Source organism: Jaculus jaculus, chromosome 13 (assembly GCF_020740685.1).
Source record: "Jaculus jaculus isolate mJacJac1 chromosome 13, mJacJac1.mat.Y.cur, whole genome shotgun sequence".
Taxonomy (NCBI): Eukaryota; Metazoa; Chordata; class Mammalia; order Rodentia; family Dipodidae; genus Jaculus; species Jaculus jaculus.
In genome coordinates, this window is record NC_059114.1 from 91,341,647 (window position 1) to 91,359,882 (window position 18,236).

Here is an 18,236-nt window from a genome sequence, read left to right on the forward strand (position 1 = left end):
TAGTATTATAAAAGGTCCTCATGTGGGGAATTAAATGGATGTCAAATAACAGAAGAAATCAGATAATCAGATAGCAATGCAATATCTTATAATTATTTCTGAACCAAATATTTTAGTGACTAGAATAGAAATGAAGTCAGATCTGTTACAGTTGGAATTTGTATGTTTTATGGACATAACTAAATAATTTTTACTATTTTAGAGCCAGAAAAGAAAATGAGACTCTAATAGGAGTCACTGCTGACCTCAATTAACTGTATTATAGGACACCTTAAATATTGACATAAAAAATATCAGCTCAAGTTATAAAACATCATTAATATTGTTATTATTCAAGATTGATGTCTTTTGTATAATTTGGATAGGAAGAGTTAACCCAAATCTCTGGGTAGCTCTAATAGTAAAATGAAATTTAAGTTGCATTAAAGTTGTCAGAAATTGAATAAATCATAGGACTTCTGACAGTCTTTAATTAGTTATTTCCTAACATTTGTAAACATAGTAAATCTAAATGGCTAGATCTCAAGCATATACATGTGTATATATATACATATATATGCATATATATGTATATATATAGAATATGTATAAGGAGAAATGTCTATTTATTTTTGTTCTAAGAACTTGGATTTAAAAACAGTGGCACCCCAGAATGGGATTCTTTTAGATGGTTAAAGTAAAACTTTGTTAATTTAAAGGTAGGAGCTTGTTTTGTATCTAAATTATACTGAATGAAAGAAACTTGAATCCGTTTAAATATAAAATCTTGGCTCAAGCAAGGTCTGGATAAGCAAGCACTCATAACAAAAGGCATTTATGAAAGAACATGGTATTAAGCAAGATCTGGATAAGCAAGCAGTCACAGCAACAGGCATTTATGAAAGAACATGGTATCAAGTAAGGTCTGGATAAGCAAGCAGTCATAACAACAGGCATTTATGTAAGAACATGGTATCAAGCAAGGTCTGGATAAGCAAGCAGTCATAACAACAGGCATTTATGAAAGAACATGGCATCACCCTCATTTGTAGCTGTGCTAAAACCAGCATGAGCTTCGTCTTCATCACTTAAAATATACCAAAGAAAAACTTGAATATCTAAGACATTTTTAAAATGTTTAAATGAAAAGGAATTTACAAAATATAAAAATAGGAGTTAGAGATGGCTGGTTACTTGGAGTCCTTCATTGTGATGCAGTTGAAGGCCAGTGTCACCCAGCACTGAAGTCCATGTGAGTGTTTACATGATTGAGGAGGAAAATACGAGTCTTAGAGCCCATCCTTGATATTCTGTAGCACAGGAGTTTGAAGCACTTGATAGAATCTTCACTCTGTTAGGTTGGGACAGGCTGTCAAGATGGAGTCACCGTGGTGACAGAGACATAAGGAAGTAGGTTATCCACATTCCTCAGGGAACTGCCCAGCCATTATCCCTTCCTTGCCTAACAATGCCCCCATTCCCTGCCCCCAGGTCATGAGGTGAGTCACCAGGTCACTGTTCTGGTGTCACACCCTGGCTATCTTAGATCTCCCCCTAAAGAAACCTTTTTAGAAACTTTTCCCTTCCCCACCTTCCCCCAACTGAAGAGCCCTATAAAGCCCACTATCTGTGGAATCTCAGGTTGACTGTGCCATGCTCTTGAGAGTCAGTCCTGAAAGCTTGTGCTTTTCCCAAATAAAAGCTTCCATCTTTGCCTCAGAGTCGTTTCCGTGAACTTGGTCACTCCCAAACCTTACCCTCTGTAAGCAAAAGTCTTTGATGTCATCTTCATCTCTCCCAGTAGCTCATTGTGGGGAAAAAAAAAAAAAAAAAAAAAAAAAAAACAAAAAACTGTAATTCTGAATTTTCAGTTATTAATTTAAAATTGCTTTAAAACTCTCATTATTAGAGATGACATAATAAAGACTTACTAGTCCATTCGGAATAGCCATCACATCTCTTTGATCTTGGGTAGAACTTGGGAACTTGTGACCACTGTATTCATCAGGAGCAAAACCCTCATGGGTGGCTTGGCTTCAGTCCAACCTTCCACTGTTGTTCATGCTCCATGGTGGAGCACAAAGGTTTGTCACAGTTTCTCTTCTTTTATTTTAGTTTAACTTTTTTATTTATTTGAGAGAAAGAGAAAGAATGAACACACCAGGGCTTTCAGCTGCTACAAGTAAACTCCAGATGCATATGCCACCTTGGCTCATGTGGGTCCTGGGGAATCATACCTGGCTCCTTTGGCTTTGCTAGCAAGCACCCTAACTGCTACGCCATCCCACCAGCCCCAAAGTTCCTCTCCTTGTTCATCATGAGAGCTTCAGAGTAGGTTCTTAGTGGATTTATGCGGGCATTTCACACTTAATAATGGGCTTGATGACACATGCTCATATTGCCTCATTCCTTCTTGCCAGTGATGGTAAATCCAGTACGGAAAACATACTGAAATGTGAAAAAATGGTGACCACCCAACAGTTCTTTCCATGTCCCTTGCAGGAGTCCTTTGGAACCTCTCGTCATGTGATGCCCTCAAGATGCCGATCATCCAGGACGCCCTGGCAGTGCTGACCAACGCGGTGATTATCCCCCACTCGGGCTGGGAAAACTCACCCCTGCAGGACGACCGGAAACTGCAGCTGCACTCATCACAGGTGCTGCGCAACGCCACCGGGTGCCTAAGGTGCGTCCTCCCCGCGGGTCTCCCTGTGGGTGCCTAAGGTGCATCCTCCCCGCGGGTCTCCCTGTGGGTGCCTAAGGTGCGTCCTCCCCCCGCGGTCTCCCTGTGGGTGCCTAAGGTGCGTCCTCCCCCCGCGGTCTCCCTGTGGGTGCCTAAGGTGCGTCCTCCCCCGCGGTCTCCCTGTGGGTGCCTAAGGTGCGTCCTCCCCGCGGGTCTCCCTGTGGGTGCCTAAGGTGCGTCCTCCCCGCGGGTCTCCCTGTGGGTGCCTAAGGTGCGTCCTCCCCGCGGGTCTCCCTGTGGGTGCCTAAGGTGCGTCCTCCCCGCGGGTCTCCCTGTGGGTGCCTAAGGTGCGTCCTCCCCCCGCAGTCTCCCTGTGGGTGCCTAAGGTGCGTCCTCCCCGCGGGTCTCCCTGTGGGTGCCTAAGGTGCGTCCTCCCCGCGGGTCTCCCTGTGGGTGCCTAAGGTGCGTCCTCCCCCCGCGGTCTCCCTGTGGGTGCCTAAGGTGCGTCCTCCCCCCGCGGTCTCCCTGTGGGTGCCTAAGGTGCGTCCTCCCCGCAGGTCTCCCTGTGGGTGCCTAAGGTGCGTCCTCCCCCGCGGTCTCCCTGTGGGTGCCTAAGGTGCGTCCTCCCCCGCGGGTCTCCCTGTGGGTGCCTAAGGTGCGTCCCTCCCCCGAGGGTCTCCCTGTGGGTGCCTAAGGTGCGTCCTCCCCCGCGGTCTCCCTGAGGGTGCCTAAGGTGCGTCCTCCCCCGCGGTCTCCCTGTGGGTGCCTAAGGCTTGGTTATCCTGCTACTTTACTCAGTTCTTGCCTAAAGATCAGATTGTTCTTCAAGGCGGGTGCTGATGTGGCCTATAAGCAGCTTGTCAAAAGTAATTGTAATCTCTTACTTTAGAGGTATAGACATTCCCACAATCCTGGTCTGAAAATAGTGTCTGACTTGGTTAATTAACAGTGTTTAGGTCTGTTCAACAGAAATACATAAACATTTTCATCCTAACCGAACAAGCCACTTTTGTTCATTGCAGAGAATAGTTTATAATGATTTGACATGATATTATGCATGTAAAATAGCCAAGTAGGTCACTAACTTAGGGAGCATCCAAAACATATGTATGTGTGGTTTACATACCATTTACAGCTGCTTTTATTCGGTTTTTTTTTTTTTTTAATTCTTTGTGTGACTGCAAGAATCTATAGACTCTTAGAAATAGCTCCTTAATACTCCATCACACCTGCCAAGGCTCAGGGTCCATTGTGGAAGAGGTGGCGGAAAGAATGTAAGAGCCAAAGGAAGGGTAGGACTCCTTATAACATAACTTGCTCCTCCAGATACAAAATGGCCTGATTATCCATGACCTCACAGTGCCTAACACTACCTACATAAGACCATCATAATAGGAGGAAAAGATGATGATGTCAAAATAAAATACTGATTGAGAAGGGGAGGGCATATGATGGAGAGTGGGGTTTCAAAGGGGAAAGTGGTGGGAATTACCATGGAATATTGTTTACAATCATGGGCGCTGTTAATTATTTAAAAATTAAGAAAAGAAATACCTCCTTAATAAGGCTGACATCATTAAATGTTTTTATTAAATAATAGAAGTTGTAGGTATGTGATAATCCTAATGCATTTTTATAAGAATCCTCACATGGAAATCTATGAGTTTCTTAGGTTAACTTTTATGTCTTGATTAACTATGACTCTTGAGGGAAAAGATAATAAGCAAGGTATAGTTCTGAATTCTAGGATCTGCGCTCCCAGGGAAGTGTTAATTATTATTAAGGTTAGAAAGCTCTACTGGACAAAGGTAATTACAGGACAGTAGCTAAGAGGGGTCCTTAAAGCACCTAATCAAATAACCTACATTTCCAAACTAAACTATCCAGAACTGTTTTGGCCTGATTGTCTCACCGCTTATGGTTCTTCTAAAGCTGATCAGTCTCGGGGTATAGAAGCAGCCCATACTGAAAAGGACCAAATTCACCCTCAGTGGCACTAAAAATCATCACCTTATCGGATCCCCAGCAGTGTTGCCCGCCCCTCGCTGCGGAAGCTTCTGTCCATGCAGTGTGTGAGCAGGCAGCCTCCACGAAAGCCTCCCCATAGTCATAAGCTGCTCCCCAAGCTCCCACGTGAACCTTTGATATGATTCCCCTGGAGAGTCTGATCCAGAGGCCCGATTCCTGGTTCTCCTTCTTCTGACAACTCCTGCTACTTAAGGAAGCATAACTCACCCAGAGCTAAAACTACAGGCACTTCTGACCTTCTGGGCCTGGGTTTCCTGTTTTAGTTATCGGCATGTGTTACAAGCAGTCCAATCCCCGTCTGCCTACTTCAAAGTGTCCTCTATTCATAAAGCCTGTTAAGTTTCCTGACCAAGTGTGGAAGCAGGTGCCTCAGCCTCCCTTGCAGAATGTGGTCAGACATGCCAGATGACATCCTTCTTGAGTGACTTAGTGTCTTCATGATGTTTGCACCCAGGAAGAGGGCAACAGCCATTGTGAGTATGCGCTCAGCGTCTGTGTGGATAAAGTAGGTAAGGAGGCTGGACCATTGCATATCATGGGCCCCTTTGGTAAAGCCCCGACCTGAGGCTCCAGCTTGGGACATGATGCAGAACAAGGTGCGCTCAGACCAGGATGATTCCTCAAACTTCTGTTGTCACAGAGAGGCTCCGACCCTACTACTTCTCCTTCAGGCTAGACGTGACCATACCGTAAGAGGCCAGAAAGATGGAGGAGGCTTAGTATCCAAAGAATTTGTTTCCTTAGCCAAGATGTAACATTTATAAATGTATGATGTGAGTGACAAAGCAAATCCCATCAATATGCAGTGAAACCAACTTCTTTTACATAATTAAATTCCTAGCCTCCTACAGATGAAAACACCAAATCTCTTGTTTGAGTGTTTTTGCACATTATTCCATGTTGATGGGTAGGTTGGACTGGGTAGAGGAAGGAAATTACCCTAGAAAGAGCTGAAATGAACTAACTTACCAAATGAAAGCTCCATGGACATGAACTTTCAAGAAATTCCCATTTTGGCCCATTTACTGTGAAACAGTGTGGGCACTCACCAAACAGCCCGATGTCTGCGTCATGACAGGAGATTCAGGTTTTAGTATATGCATTTAATTGCATTCTTGGTTTTTCCAGAAGCTCCTAGATCGTTACTAAAATTTCATAAGAAGTTACTTCTTATGTTGCTTTTGCTTTTAGACTGAGTGCCAGCTGTGTGCCAGGGAGGGATCCTGGGGACAGAGGTCCATCTTGCAGCTCCAGCCTTCCAGAAACTCATAATCCAGGTGTTGTAGTCAGGTTCACACTGCTGGCAGAAAACACCCAAAAGAACAGCTTCTGGGGTGAAAAGGGTTTATTTTGGTTTACAGACTCAAAGGGAAGCTCTGAGATGGCAGGGGAAAATGATGGCATGAACATAGGGTGGACATCACCTGTTGGCCAACATAAGGTGGACAACAATGACGAGAGAGTGTGCCAAAAACTGGCTAGAGAAAGCTGGCTACAACACCCACAGCTGTCCCTCAACAATACACCACCTCCAGAAGGCATTAATTCCCAAATTGCCATCAGCTGGGGACCTAGCACCAAAAACACCTAAGTTTATGGGGGTCACTGAATCAAACCCCCACACCAGGGAGAAAGAGAGGCACCCATACAATTATCCCTAGGACAACACCCTACTCTGCCATGAGTGCCATGATGAAGCACACGGAAAGCTGGGAAGGAGTCGCCAGCTCGGCCAGGTATGGTGAAATAAGGCTTGGGTTAGTTTCTGACTCCTCGCTGTGACCGAATGCCTGGCAAGGAGTGGACTAAGAGAGGAGAGCTTCAGATCCTGCTGAGTGGGTAAGGTGCCTGTCTGTGAAGCCCAGCGAGCCAGGTTTGATTCTCCAGCACCCACGTGAGCCACATACACAAAATGACACATACATCCGGAGTTCTTTGCACTGGCTAGAGGCCCTGATGAGCCCATTCTGTCTCTCTATCTGTTACTTTCCCTCTCAAATAAATAAAGTAAAAATTTAAAAAAGAAAGGAAAGGTTTATTCAGCTTACAATGTACACAGTCCGTTGTGGTGGGGAAGGCATGGAGGCAGAAGTAAGACGGTTATATTGCATACAAAGTGAGGAAGAGAGGATAATAGGAAGCGGGGCCAGGCTTAAACCTCCAAGAACCACCTCCTCTGGTGAGGCGCTTCTTTCTAAACATGCCACCCCCTTCCCAACCAGCACCACCGCTGGCAGCCAATTGTCGACACCCAGGAGCCTCTCCTGCACTTTCACAGTCCTGTCTCAGGGCCTTGACCACACTAGGCAGTCACTCTGTCACCGTGCCACATTTCCCCCAGGGGATTCTCTTATGCATTAGAAGTACAATAAACCATGATGTAGTGAAAACACGACATTGTGGCTTTTGACTAGGTATTTAGTACCAGGCATGTATTCCCTCTTGTGTAGTAGGCCTCTAATCAAATAGCAGTTGGTTCCTCCCCCCATAACAGACATGCCATTATTGTGCAAGTTGTCGCATTTGGCCTGGCTGGCCAGCCATAAGGCTTTGGAGGGTCCACTGTTTTTAAACACCATTAGTAATGATAAGAGATGAAGGTTAATTTTTTCATACTGACCATAAGGGCAATGAGTTCTTATGGGAGAGGCTGGATAATGCAGTGTACGGGTCTCCCTACAGTGCAGGTGACAAGGACGCAGCTTTATGGTGGATAGAGGGGGCGGAGTGGCAAGATCAACAGCGCCAGTGTAGCATGTTGTTATGACTTGGTCCTGAATGAAACGGAGAGTTCCCTCGTACCATCCCTGTATTGAGCTGACTTCAGGACAGTTGTGGGCAGACCTGTGTTATAGAGAAGGTGAGGGAGATGTGCTCTGTGCACCCCGTGAGAAGATGGAAGGGAGAATAAAGGAGTTTGTTACTCTTGTCAACAGCTATGAAAACACCAGGTGTAAAGGGAGGATGAGCATTCAGAGGTGAGAGATAGAGGGCTTGGGGCAAGAGGAGGCCGAGGGGCGTTTTGGGACCAGGGGAAGAGTAGGAACACATGAGAGTTTAAGTTTGAGAGTGTCCGTTGGGGTGGCAGCGTACTTACTCCTGAATGAGACAGGGTAAGGGCTAAGGAAGGAGGGGGCCAAGAAATCGCTCAGATTCTGGCTAAGGCAAGTGGGAAGAGCTGGAGTGATGGTAGGTGGAGCTCCGAAGTAATCACAGACAGGCAAAGGCAAAAGGCATGAGTTAATGTTAGAGTTTAGTATTGTAAGTCAGCATCAGACAGGGGAGCCTATTAGTCTGATTCATTGTTTATATTGTAATATTTTGTAGTTATATTTTTCTTACTGGGTGATTAAGACCATGTAGGCTGTAGGAATTAACTATATATTTTGGAGGTCAATGATGGCGCTGTAGGAGAGACTTTCAGGGACCTGTAAGGAGTTCTATGACTTTCAGCATTGTCATCTGCTAGGATAAGTCAAGGCTGTGCTGACCAAATGGCCCTCCCTCTTTTGGGAAGCCTGGAGGACTGATTTTCCTCCAATGGGACACTCCTGTTGCAGATACTGACGTGTAAATCATCTCTGGGTCTCTGATCAAGAAGACAGGTAACTTACCAGAGGCTAGAAGTTAGTACTGTCCCATCATCTCCTGTGGCCTTCTGACCCAGGAGCAGGAACCAAGGTATTGGTTGTCCTTTTAACTCTGATGTTTCTAACTAATTTTGGCTGCTGCATATGGTTATTACTCACTCGGAGAGACTGTATATATCTGATTAGCAAAACAGATTAGTTAAAAGGGGTGCAGAACAGCCAGGTGTGGGGGCACACACCTTTAATCCCAGCACTTGGAGGGAGGCAGAGGTAGGAAGGTAGGAAGATTGCCATGAGTTTGAGGCCACCCTGAGACTATATAGTGAATTCTAGGTCAGCCTGGGGTAGAGTGAAACCCTACCTCGAAAAACCAAAAAAAAAAAAAGGTACAGAACATATCTGGTTAGCAAAAACCGATCTGGTTAAAGAATGGCACAATTGCTTGAAATCACTCTGATTAATATTTAGTTTGGTTGTCAGGTGACACCGTGAGCTATATCTGGGACATAGAAAGCATATTCATTCTCTTTTAAGTATCTGTCAGTTATAAGTATAGGCAGAACATATTAGTTGCCCTGAAAACATTTATCAATAACTTTAAGGCAATTGATTTACTCTAGATATTGTATACCAGGAAAAAGGACAAGACATTATAAAAACATGCCGTCTGTGTTTGAAAACAACTTTGGTTAGTCTGTATACCAGTGCAAATACCAATTACCCCCCCCCAAACAGGAAGCAGAATGGCAATTTAAGATTATTTTTTTAGGGCAGGAAACATGTCTTAAGTATCAATATCTTTATAAGCAATGAACTTAAGATACCAGAAGTGAGACAATTAATTAAGTGAAACCTTTACTGAGACTTGATAGATCAAGAATAAAATAACATGGTCATTGTAGAGTTAAGCAAGTCTGATTTTAACATACATTAAAGACAATATGACAGACACAAAGTAATTTATTAAATAAGTACCTTTTACCATTGAGCAATTTTAAGACTTAACTGAAGAAATATTTATGACTGTTACATGAAGCTTAGACAAACTATAATAGCATTGTTTGTATACAGTGGATTTTCTTAAGACATAGGGAGCCTTTTTCAGTTTTTCTAAGAAAAAAATCACAATAAGTTACATTTTATAAGATTTAAATTATAATCTCAGTGATAATCACCCAGCAAAACCAGCATGAACAAGACAAGAGACATCTTAAAATTACAGAGTTTTAGCCAGGCATGGTGATGTATGGTTGTTGATAGCCAAAGATCATGGGCTTTATATAAACCAAATTACAATATTCTCATATCTGGAAAAGTCTGATATTAACAAAAAGTAGAGTTTACATATTTAAGGCACATAAGGCTACAGAGAGTAAACTATAAACAAAAGATATGCAGAACAGAATTTGAAATCAATAAGAAATCTATATTATGATAGTAGCATTTTTGTCTTAATTATGAAGACATGAAAAATTTTATAATCTTTAAAGTTCATAAGAATTGGGATACCTGTATATAATTTTTATTTTAATGATGATTTAGCACTTTTAAAAGCTAAATAAGATGTCCAACCTATAAGTCAGTTTTTGAAATTAATTTAGCTATATTTAACATACCCAAAGAATAGACGAACTGGATTAAACTGCCATGATCTAATGAAAAAAGGAGATATGTCTCATGGAAAAGAGAGGGAATGGGCATGCCAGGGCCACTTGCCACTGCAAACAAGTCCCAAATGTATATTCTACTACGTGTATCTGGCTTTGCAAATAAGCACCTTTAACTGCTGAGCCAAAAGAAATATTTAATCTCTTCCAAATCAATTTGATTCAATTCAGTATAGAACTATAGTAAATTCCAAACATATACAATCTATAACTATTCTAACCTTAACCGACTCTATAATTCTGTCTGTGGTACTTTGGTAAACTCATTCAGCAATGATGTAACTTAAGTGTCAAGTATTAAGACTGATTGTTGGAGGAATTGAGGAATTGCATGTTAAATCACAACATAACTTTGTTTAGAATTTTCTTTTACTGTTCATGATAATCAAGTGTGTGACAGATAAATGCCATTTTATGTTTGAAATGTGGTCTATTTACCTTATAAAATAGGAAAGAATGAGTAAGTAATTCCTCTGAGCTTTTTTTTTTGAGGCAGGGTTTTTGATATAATAACCTTAGGAGAGAAGTAAATATTAATGATTCAATTTTAACCTTAAGATTTAGTTAAAAGGTTGAGAAATAGAGGAAGCTAGTTAAATTGGTTGGGTACTCTAAATTCAGTCTTTCATAACCATTATTATGACCAGATTAACATCAGTGATTTCAAGTTAAGTTTACAACCTGAATACCATAGCAACCTGCTGCCAGCTAGGGCTGTACTTTGTTAGTCTGATGTAAACCTTAGGCTAGTAGTCATTTTATATCTCAAGAAGCCTGTAATATGATTAAGAACTTTGTCTTTAACCATCTGTTTAAGCTTACTCATATCTTCATCTATGTACTTTTACTTTACAATCTATGGAACCACTCTGTAACAATCTTTTGCATCAAACATCTAACATCCAACATAAACAGTTTCCTCTCCAGTCTGTGTTCTTTAGTCAGTTCATCATAACTACCAACAAAACCTTTTACTGTCCTTACCAGAACCTTTTTATAAGAGAGTAGAACAGACCTGACTTACACTACTTACCCAGAATAAACGCTGACTTTGGAACTTTGTTTCTTATAACTTTTCTGAAACACAGTTTTTTGTTTTTTTTTTTAAATATGAAAGCAGATTTGAACATTATTAGAAATTTTAGAAATTTTCTTACAAACTCAGTATGGAGTATTTCTAAATTTAAACATAAATCTTGAGGCTATTGTCTGTCAGTAGTTCTGTAGAAGTATAGAAAGATAAAATAAATGCAAAAATAGTTACAAATTTCTTATAAGCAGTAGCCATCTGTTCACAGTGACTTGGCATTCATTCATCATCATGCTGGGGCCAGGATCCTGCGACTCCCTGTGTGTGTAGCCCCCTGGCTTTGCAAGGCAGGGAAGCTGAGAAAGAGCCACTTCTTTCGTCCTAAATTCTTATTATCAGGCGGGGCATCAGGAGAGGATGAAGGAGCCGGAGGAGCTTTGAGAGCCTGGTTCTCTATGACATCCAGGGTGAGGACAAGTATGGGGGAGGGGAGAGTGAGCGAAGGCCCTGGTGAGAAGAGCAGGCAGAGCAGAGAGAAGGCCTGCACACACAGTGAAAAATAAGGTGTTATGGGCCATTTGCCTGTATGCTGGCTAAAGGTTTTTAAGCCATTGAGAACTTTGAAATCAGAAGCACCATTCTCAGGCCACTTGGACCCATCGTCCAGCTTATATTGTGGCCAGGCAGAGTTGCAGAGAAAGATAAGATGTTGTCCAAGAGTCATAAAGGCTTTAAGTTCTTAAGGAGACAAGGAAAGAACCAAACAAGGGTGAGAGAAAAGGAACCAGGACTTTAGCTGGGTTTACACAGAACACACTATGACCCCTGGCCAGTCAGGGTGAACGGGGTGCACCTCCCACACAGGCAAAGGCAATACAGGGCGCAACTGTTGGCCTTTTAGCCTGTTAGTGGGTGAGGTGGGCGACTGTGCTCCTGATGGAGAAAGCGACAGCTGTGGAAGATGAGACTTCAGGAGGAAGAGGAGGGAGGGAAAGGAGAGAGTCCCGAAATGGTGCAACCGAACCAAAAGGCTCCCCTTAGGGTGCGGTAGACCAGAAAGCCAGAGACCCGAGGTGTCCAGGGTGTGTCTTTCTCGAGACCTGGGGTTGGGGCCTAGCGGCTGAGGGGTGTACCCTGGCATGCCAGAGGCTTCCATGAGGAGGGATGAACCCCAAGAGCAGACCAAACCTAGCGGGACTCTTACCAAGGAGGAGGGAGGAGGCAGACATGCTCCAAAGCCTGCAGAGGGTCAGATGACAGCTCAATGGTCTGGTCGGAGGTAAGGAGGTCTGGCTGCCCAAGAGGGCACCCAGAAGCCTCCTGTGGGAGTCATGAGCACCAGATGTAACATTCAGGAGTGGCCAAGGCCACGGAGACCACTGGGAGGCAAAGATGAAATCCTTTATTCGGAAAAACATGAGCTACCAGGACTGACTCTCAAGAGCAGAGCACAGTCATCATTGAGATTACACATAGAGCTCTTCAGTTGGGAGAAGGTGAGGAGGGAAAAGAACTTCGTTCTTTACATCAGCCATTTCACACAGCTAAGGTGTGGGACCAGAAGAGTGAGCAGGTGACTTAAGAGCTAAGAGGGCAGGAAATCATGACCTGCGGGGTGTGTGTGGGGGGGACATTGTTAGGCAAGGAAGAGATAATGGCTGGGCAGTTTCTTCAGGAATATGGATAAGTCTCTGTCGCCCTCCTGTTGGGAGCCTGTCCTGACCCAACAGGTGCCCCACTCCAGCACTGATTTTTATTTTCTAATAATGCTCTATAGCTTCTAGACGTACCATTGTCATGGCAATACTTCTGCATCGGCTCCTGAATATTGGATTATACACAAGTACCACCACTCCAGACCTTCGTTTCCTTCTTAACATTGACCTAGTGGCATCCACTTTTCCAATATCCTTTTTTTCCCTATTAAATGGGTTATTTTCTTCCTTACCCACTTCCTAATGTTCTATTCTCCTGTTCTGAGGCCTCGCTGTGGTTTGAATATGGGTTGTCCCTAAAGGTTCGTATGCTAGAAGTTTAGTCCTCAGTGTGGAGATGTAAAGAGATGACAAGGCCCTTAGTGGTGGGTCCGGGTGGGAAGTGGTTGATTCCCAGGGGCATTGTCTACAGAGGGGATAACCGGAGCCTGGAGCAATTCTGGTTAGAACAGATCGTAGCAGAAAGAGAACCTGGATCCCGGGCCCTGAATATTCCACATACTCCGCCACATTCCTTCAGCCCCCAGTGGAGACCAAGCTGGTGGGGCTGTGTGGTTTTAGACACGTCTCCAAATTAGTGTCTTGAATAATTCTCTCTTTTTTTTTATAAGTACTTAAAATCAGATATTGTGATAGAGCAATACAGAAAAACAGACTGAAATATGGTTGGGAAGGAAATACTCAATTAGCACCATCGTAATTCTTCATTTACACAATTAGAACCATGAATGCTTTGTTAAAGATATGAATGTTGACTGGAGCGTTGGCTTAGTGGTTAAAGCACTTACCTGCAAAGCCAAAGGACCAAGGTTCAATTCCCCAGGACCCATGTCAGCCAGATGCACAAGATGGTGCATATGTCCGGAGTTCCTTTTCAGTGGCTGGAGGGTCTGGCACGCCATTCTCTCTCTGTCTTTCTCTCCCTCCATCCCCCTCTCTGTGCCTTTTTCTCTCAAATAAATAAATAAAAATACGATGTTTTAAAAAGATATGATTTTTTAAGAAATGCCACAGTGAGTCATGCCAAACTCCTCTGCTCTTCAGCTGGTAGATAACTTTAATATGGCTTGATATTTTAGGCTTGTTTCTGAAACCACAGCTGAAGGTATACATACATAAAATTAAGTATAAAAGAACAAAAACTATTTTCCTGTGACATTATTCAACAACCCATGATATCAAACAGGATGTAAAAATAGATTTATCAGGGCTGGAGAGATGGCTTAATAGTTAAGCGCTTTCCTGTGAAGCCCAAGGACCCCGGTTCAAGGCTCGATTCCCCAGAACCCACATTAGCCAGATGCACAAGGGGGCACATGTGTCTGGAGTTTGTTTTCAGTGGCTGGAGGGCCTGGTGTGCCCATTTTCTCTCTCTAGCTGCCTCTTTCTCTCTCTGTCTGTCGCTTTCAAATAAATAAATAAAAATAAACCATAAATAAATAAATAAATTTATCAGATAACTCTTAGAAATCATTAACTTTTGATTTTGCTTTTAGCATAATTCATATTTGTTTATGTCATTTCAGGGTAAGAAGACAGAGTTAAAAATTTAAGCCATTACTGTTTTATAAGAGATAACCTTTACAATTTTTTACCAATAAATGCAATTTTATGGATAAAAACTTACTCTTGTAAATGTCCAAAAGCTCAGCAGAAAAGAATTTGAGTAAAATAAGTCTATGCCTTAAGAAACCCAAATATGAACATCCATCTTCATAGCATCTTCTTTTAATGTTTTTGCTTTTTTTTATTAGTTCTGTACTCTGAATACAGTCAAGTTGGTACCATTTGTTTTTGTTCATTTATTTGCATGTGCACTTGAGAGGGGAGGGGAAGAGGGAGGGAAGAAGGGAGGGAGAATGGGCGTACCAGGGCCTCCTGCCACTGCATATGAACTCCAGAAACCTGTGCTACTTTGTGCATCTGGCTTTATGTGGGTACTAAGCAATCAAACCCAGGTCAGCAGGCTTTGTACAAAATACCCTTTAAACTCTGAGCCATCTCTCCAGCCCCCAGCCTCATCCTATCTGTAGGCAGCCTAAATTGCCTCTCTCCGGTTTTCCATGCTTCCCTTGGCAGTGGAGGTCATGTAGTATCCATGACAGCACCCCCCCTTCATCCTGGCTGAGGAGGGGACACAGGAAGAGGAAGTTTTGCAGGGAACCCCTGGCCTCCACCTTCCTAGAGAGGCACAAGAATTTCCTTACCATGTTGACACAGCAAGAAAGAAGTTAAACACAGATGAGATAGAAAATGAAAAGTTAATGCCCTTAATCTTTTTCCATTTAAAATTCATTTTGGGGTAGGAAATGGAATTTTTCTCAGCACATCTATCTACTTGTTCCTGAAATACTTGTCCCTGGTGACAAAGGATAGAAATGGGGGTGGGGGGACCTCTGAAATTTTACTGAAGGAGTAAATTGATAAGAATGATGGTGCCTGCATTGCAGGATGGGACAGCTTGCCTTGGAGCCCTGAGTGATCCAGACATGGTGCAGATCGAGTACATCTCTGTGCTCTGCCTCCCTATTCCTCTCTTCCCACCGTAAACACAGACACCCACACAGAAGCACATTCTCATTCCTCCTCATTTCTTCTTCTTATGACCACATCTTTTGTTCCAATTTTATCACATCTAAGCTTTACTTTTTAATAAAAACCATTTCAAAATATGGTTCAAAATGAATGTTGCAAAATGTTAGAAAGGCTTAGGGCACAAATCTGATGAGATTGTTCTGTTAGTGTTTTTCTTCCTCATTTTATGATTAAGAGCCCCTCTGGGAAAATGGCTTCATGCAGCCCTAGTCAGACTTGGAGACAGATTCATCTTTGCACTGATGATGGTCATGTTACACATTGTGTAATCAAATGTCTTTTCACCTTTGGCCAGTATAATCATCTCCTTCAACTAAAAATGTGTCTTATCAGACCATGACCAGAGGACTGACCTGTGAGGTTAGAACAGCTCTGCTTGCAGACAGGCTCTTGCTGGCTGTGTGGTAGTTTAAATAAACATGCTTTCAAAATTCATGACCATTGCATGTGACCTCACTGGGAAAAAGGGTCTTTAAAGATGTAATTAGTTAAGATCAGATCTTACTTGTAAGAGTGGGCCTATATCCAATGAATGTCATCCCTATAAAGAGACAGGAAACAAGAAACACAGGGAAGAGGGCCTGGAGAGCTGCAGCTGCGAGCCAAGGAACCCCGAGGTTCTCCAGACATCGGGACCGGAAAGGTCTCCTGCCGCAGAGCTTGGAGGACACAGGCCCTGCTGACTCCTGGGGTTTGAATTTCTGGCCTCCTGTTGTAGTTACTTCTCATTGCTGTGACCGACGCCTGACCAGAAGCAGCTTATGGGAGGAAATGGTTTACTTTAGGCTCACATCGCAGCTCCACAACTGCAGGAGAGTACATTGCTGTTGTTGTAATTCAGGAATTTTAAAATATTTTGTCCTGGCTGACAGGGAGAACATTGCACTCACCCTAACAGGAAACGGAACTACTCGCAAAGCCAAGAAGCCATCTAAAGACACAGCAACAGGAAAACCCGAGCAGCTCTCTGAGAGGCCGTTTTTCCCCAAATACTGCGGAAAACTGGGGCTGACAGCCAGATTTTTGTTTGTTTATTTTGTCTGCATGCAAGGATAGTTCCACCAATAGCTCAGTTAATAAACCGAGCAGTGTCTGCACGGGAGAGAGGCATGCAAGCACAGATGGGCCTATCTCAGCCAAAACTGGTTCAGCTCCAAGCCCTACAGGCACACCAGGGCTCCAGTCACTGCAAACAAACTCCAGATGTGTGCACCCCCTAGTGCATCTGGTTAACGTGGCTCCTGGGGAATCGAACCTGGGTCCTTTGGCTTTTCAGGCAAATGCCTTAACTGCTAAGCCATCCCTCCAGCCTTCTACTTTAGACTTTTAAGGAACCTCCATGCAGATTTGCAAGGTAACTGCACAAAGACACAGTCCATCAGTAGTACAAAAGGGTTTCTCTTTCCTCCATCTGCTCACTATCATTTGTTGTCATTTACTTTCTTAATATTATTCATTTTGACTGGGGTAAGATGGAATATAAAAGTGGTTTTTTTTTAATTTAATGTTGCATGATGGTGAAATACAAACTGGGAATTAGTGTCTCTTACTTTGAGAACTATTCAGTGCAGCAGCCAACTTACTGATCGCAAGTTTTGGTTTTACTGGTGCTGACTCTTTGCAGTTGTTGATCTGCTCTAGGTATTTACCACCATCTCAAATGCAGCTGCTACATACCTTCTCCCATGGTATAGGCTGTCCCTTCATTCTGCTTTTTCCTGTGCTGTGGAAAATCTTTTTAAGTTTTATTTAATCCCATTTGTCAAACCTTACAGTTATTTATGGTACTATTGGAGTCCTTTTCAGAAAGTTCTTGCAAACCAAGAATGATGGATCATGCCATTAATCCCAGCTTTCAGGAGGCTGAGGTAGGAGGGTTGCCATAACTTCAAGCCCAGCCTGAGCTATAGAGCAAGTTCCTGGTCAACTTGGGCTAGAATGAAGCCCTGCCTCAAAAAAGAAAGAAAGAAAGAAAGTGCTTGCCTATGCCTGTATCTTGAATATTTTTCTCTAATAGTACCAGCATTTTACAATCTAGTTTGAATTGAGTTTCATGAAGTGCACAAAATACAGATCTCACTTCATTCTTCTACATTTGAATATCCAGATTTCCAAGCACGATTTGTTGACAAAACTCTTTTTTTCGGGCTGGAGAGATGGCTTAGCAGTGAAGCGCTTGCTTGTGAAGCCTAAGGACCCCGGTTCGAGGCTCGCTTCCCCAGGTCCCACTTTAGCCAGATGCACAAGGGGGCGCACGCGTCTGGAGTTCGTTTGCAGAGGCTGGAAGCCCTGGCGCGCCCATTCTCTCTCTCCCTCTATCTGTCTTTCTCTCTGTGTCTGTCGCTCTCAAATAAATAAATAAAATATTAAAAAAAAAAAACTCTTTTTTTCCATCACATGATTAAGAAACCAGGGTTGGAAATTACGTGGCTGTAGCTGTGTGTTTATTTCTGGGTCCTCTGTGCTGCTCCCTCTATTTGGTTCCCCTGCTCTGGTGGCCAGCTTCACGTTTGGTGCTGGGCCTGTGCTGACTGCCGCTGTCACTGTGGCTTTTTTTTTTTTTTCTCTTTTTTTTAGTTTTTCGTGTAATTTGAGGATGGGCGTTATCTTAAAAACTGTTCTTTCAGCTTAGGATTGCTTTGGCTATTTCAGGTCATTTTTATTTCCAAATGAATTTTAGGTTTGCTTTTATCTACTTCTTTGAAGAATGTTTTTGTAATTTTGATGAGAATTGCATTGTAACATAGGCAGGCTGTTCTTTGGTAAGATAGCCAGTTCTGCAATATTAATTCTACCAGTCCATTTGCACAGAAAGTCTTTCTGTTGTCCAGTGTCTTCTTCAATTCTTTTTCAGTGTCTTAAAGTTTTCATTATATAAGTCTTTCAGCTTGTTGGATATGTTTATTCCAATATATGCGTACATGCGCGCATGCACGTGTGTGTGCACGT

General features: G+C 42.9%; 1 protein-coding gene across 4 annotated transcripts in view; it reads left to right on the plus strand.

Annotated features, from left to right (window-relative positions):
* Ctnnd2 (catenin delta 2) overlaps positions 1–18,236 on the plus strand; it is a 954,874-nt gene that overhangs the window by 776,242 nt on the left and 160,396 nt on the right. For all 4 annotated transcript variants that reach the window (XM_045132307.1, XM_045132308.1, XM_012947488.2 and 1 more), the window contains one exon: positions 2,482–2,665. In XM_045132307.1, coding sequence (XP_044988242.1) covers positions 2,482–2,665 — 184 coding nt within the window. The remainder of the gene's footprint in view (positions 1–2,481; positions 2,666–18,236) is intronic.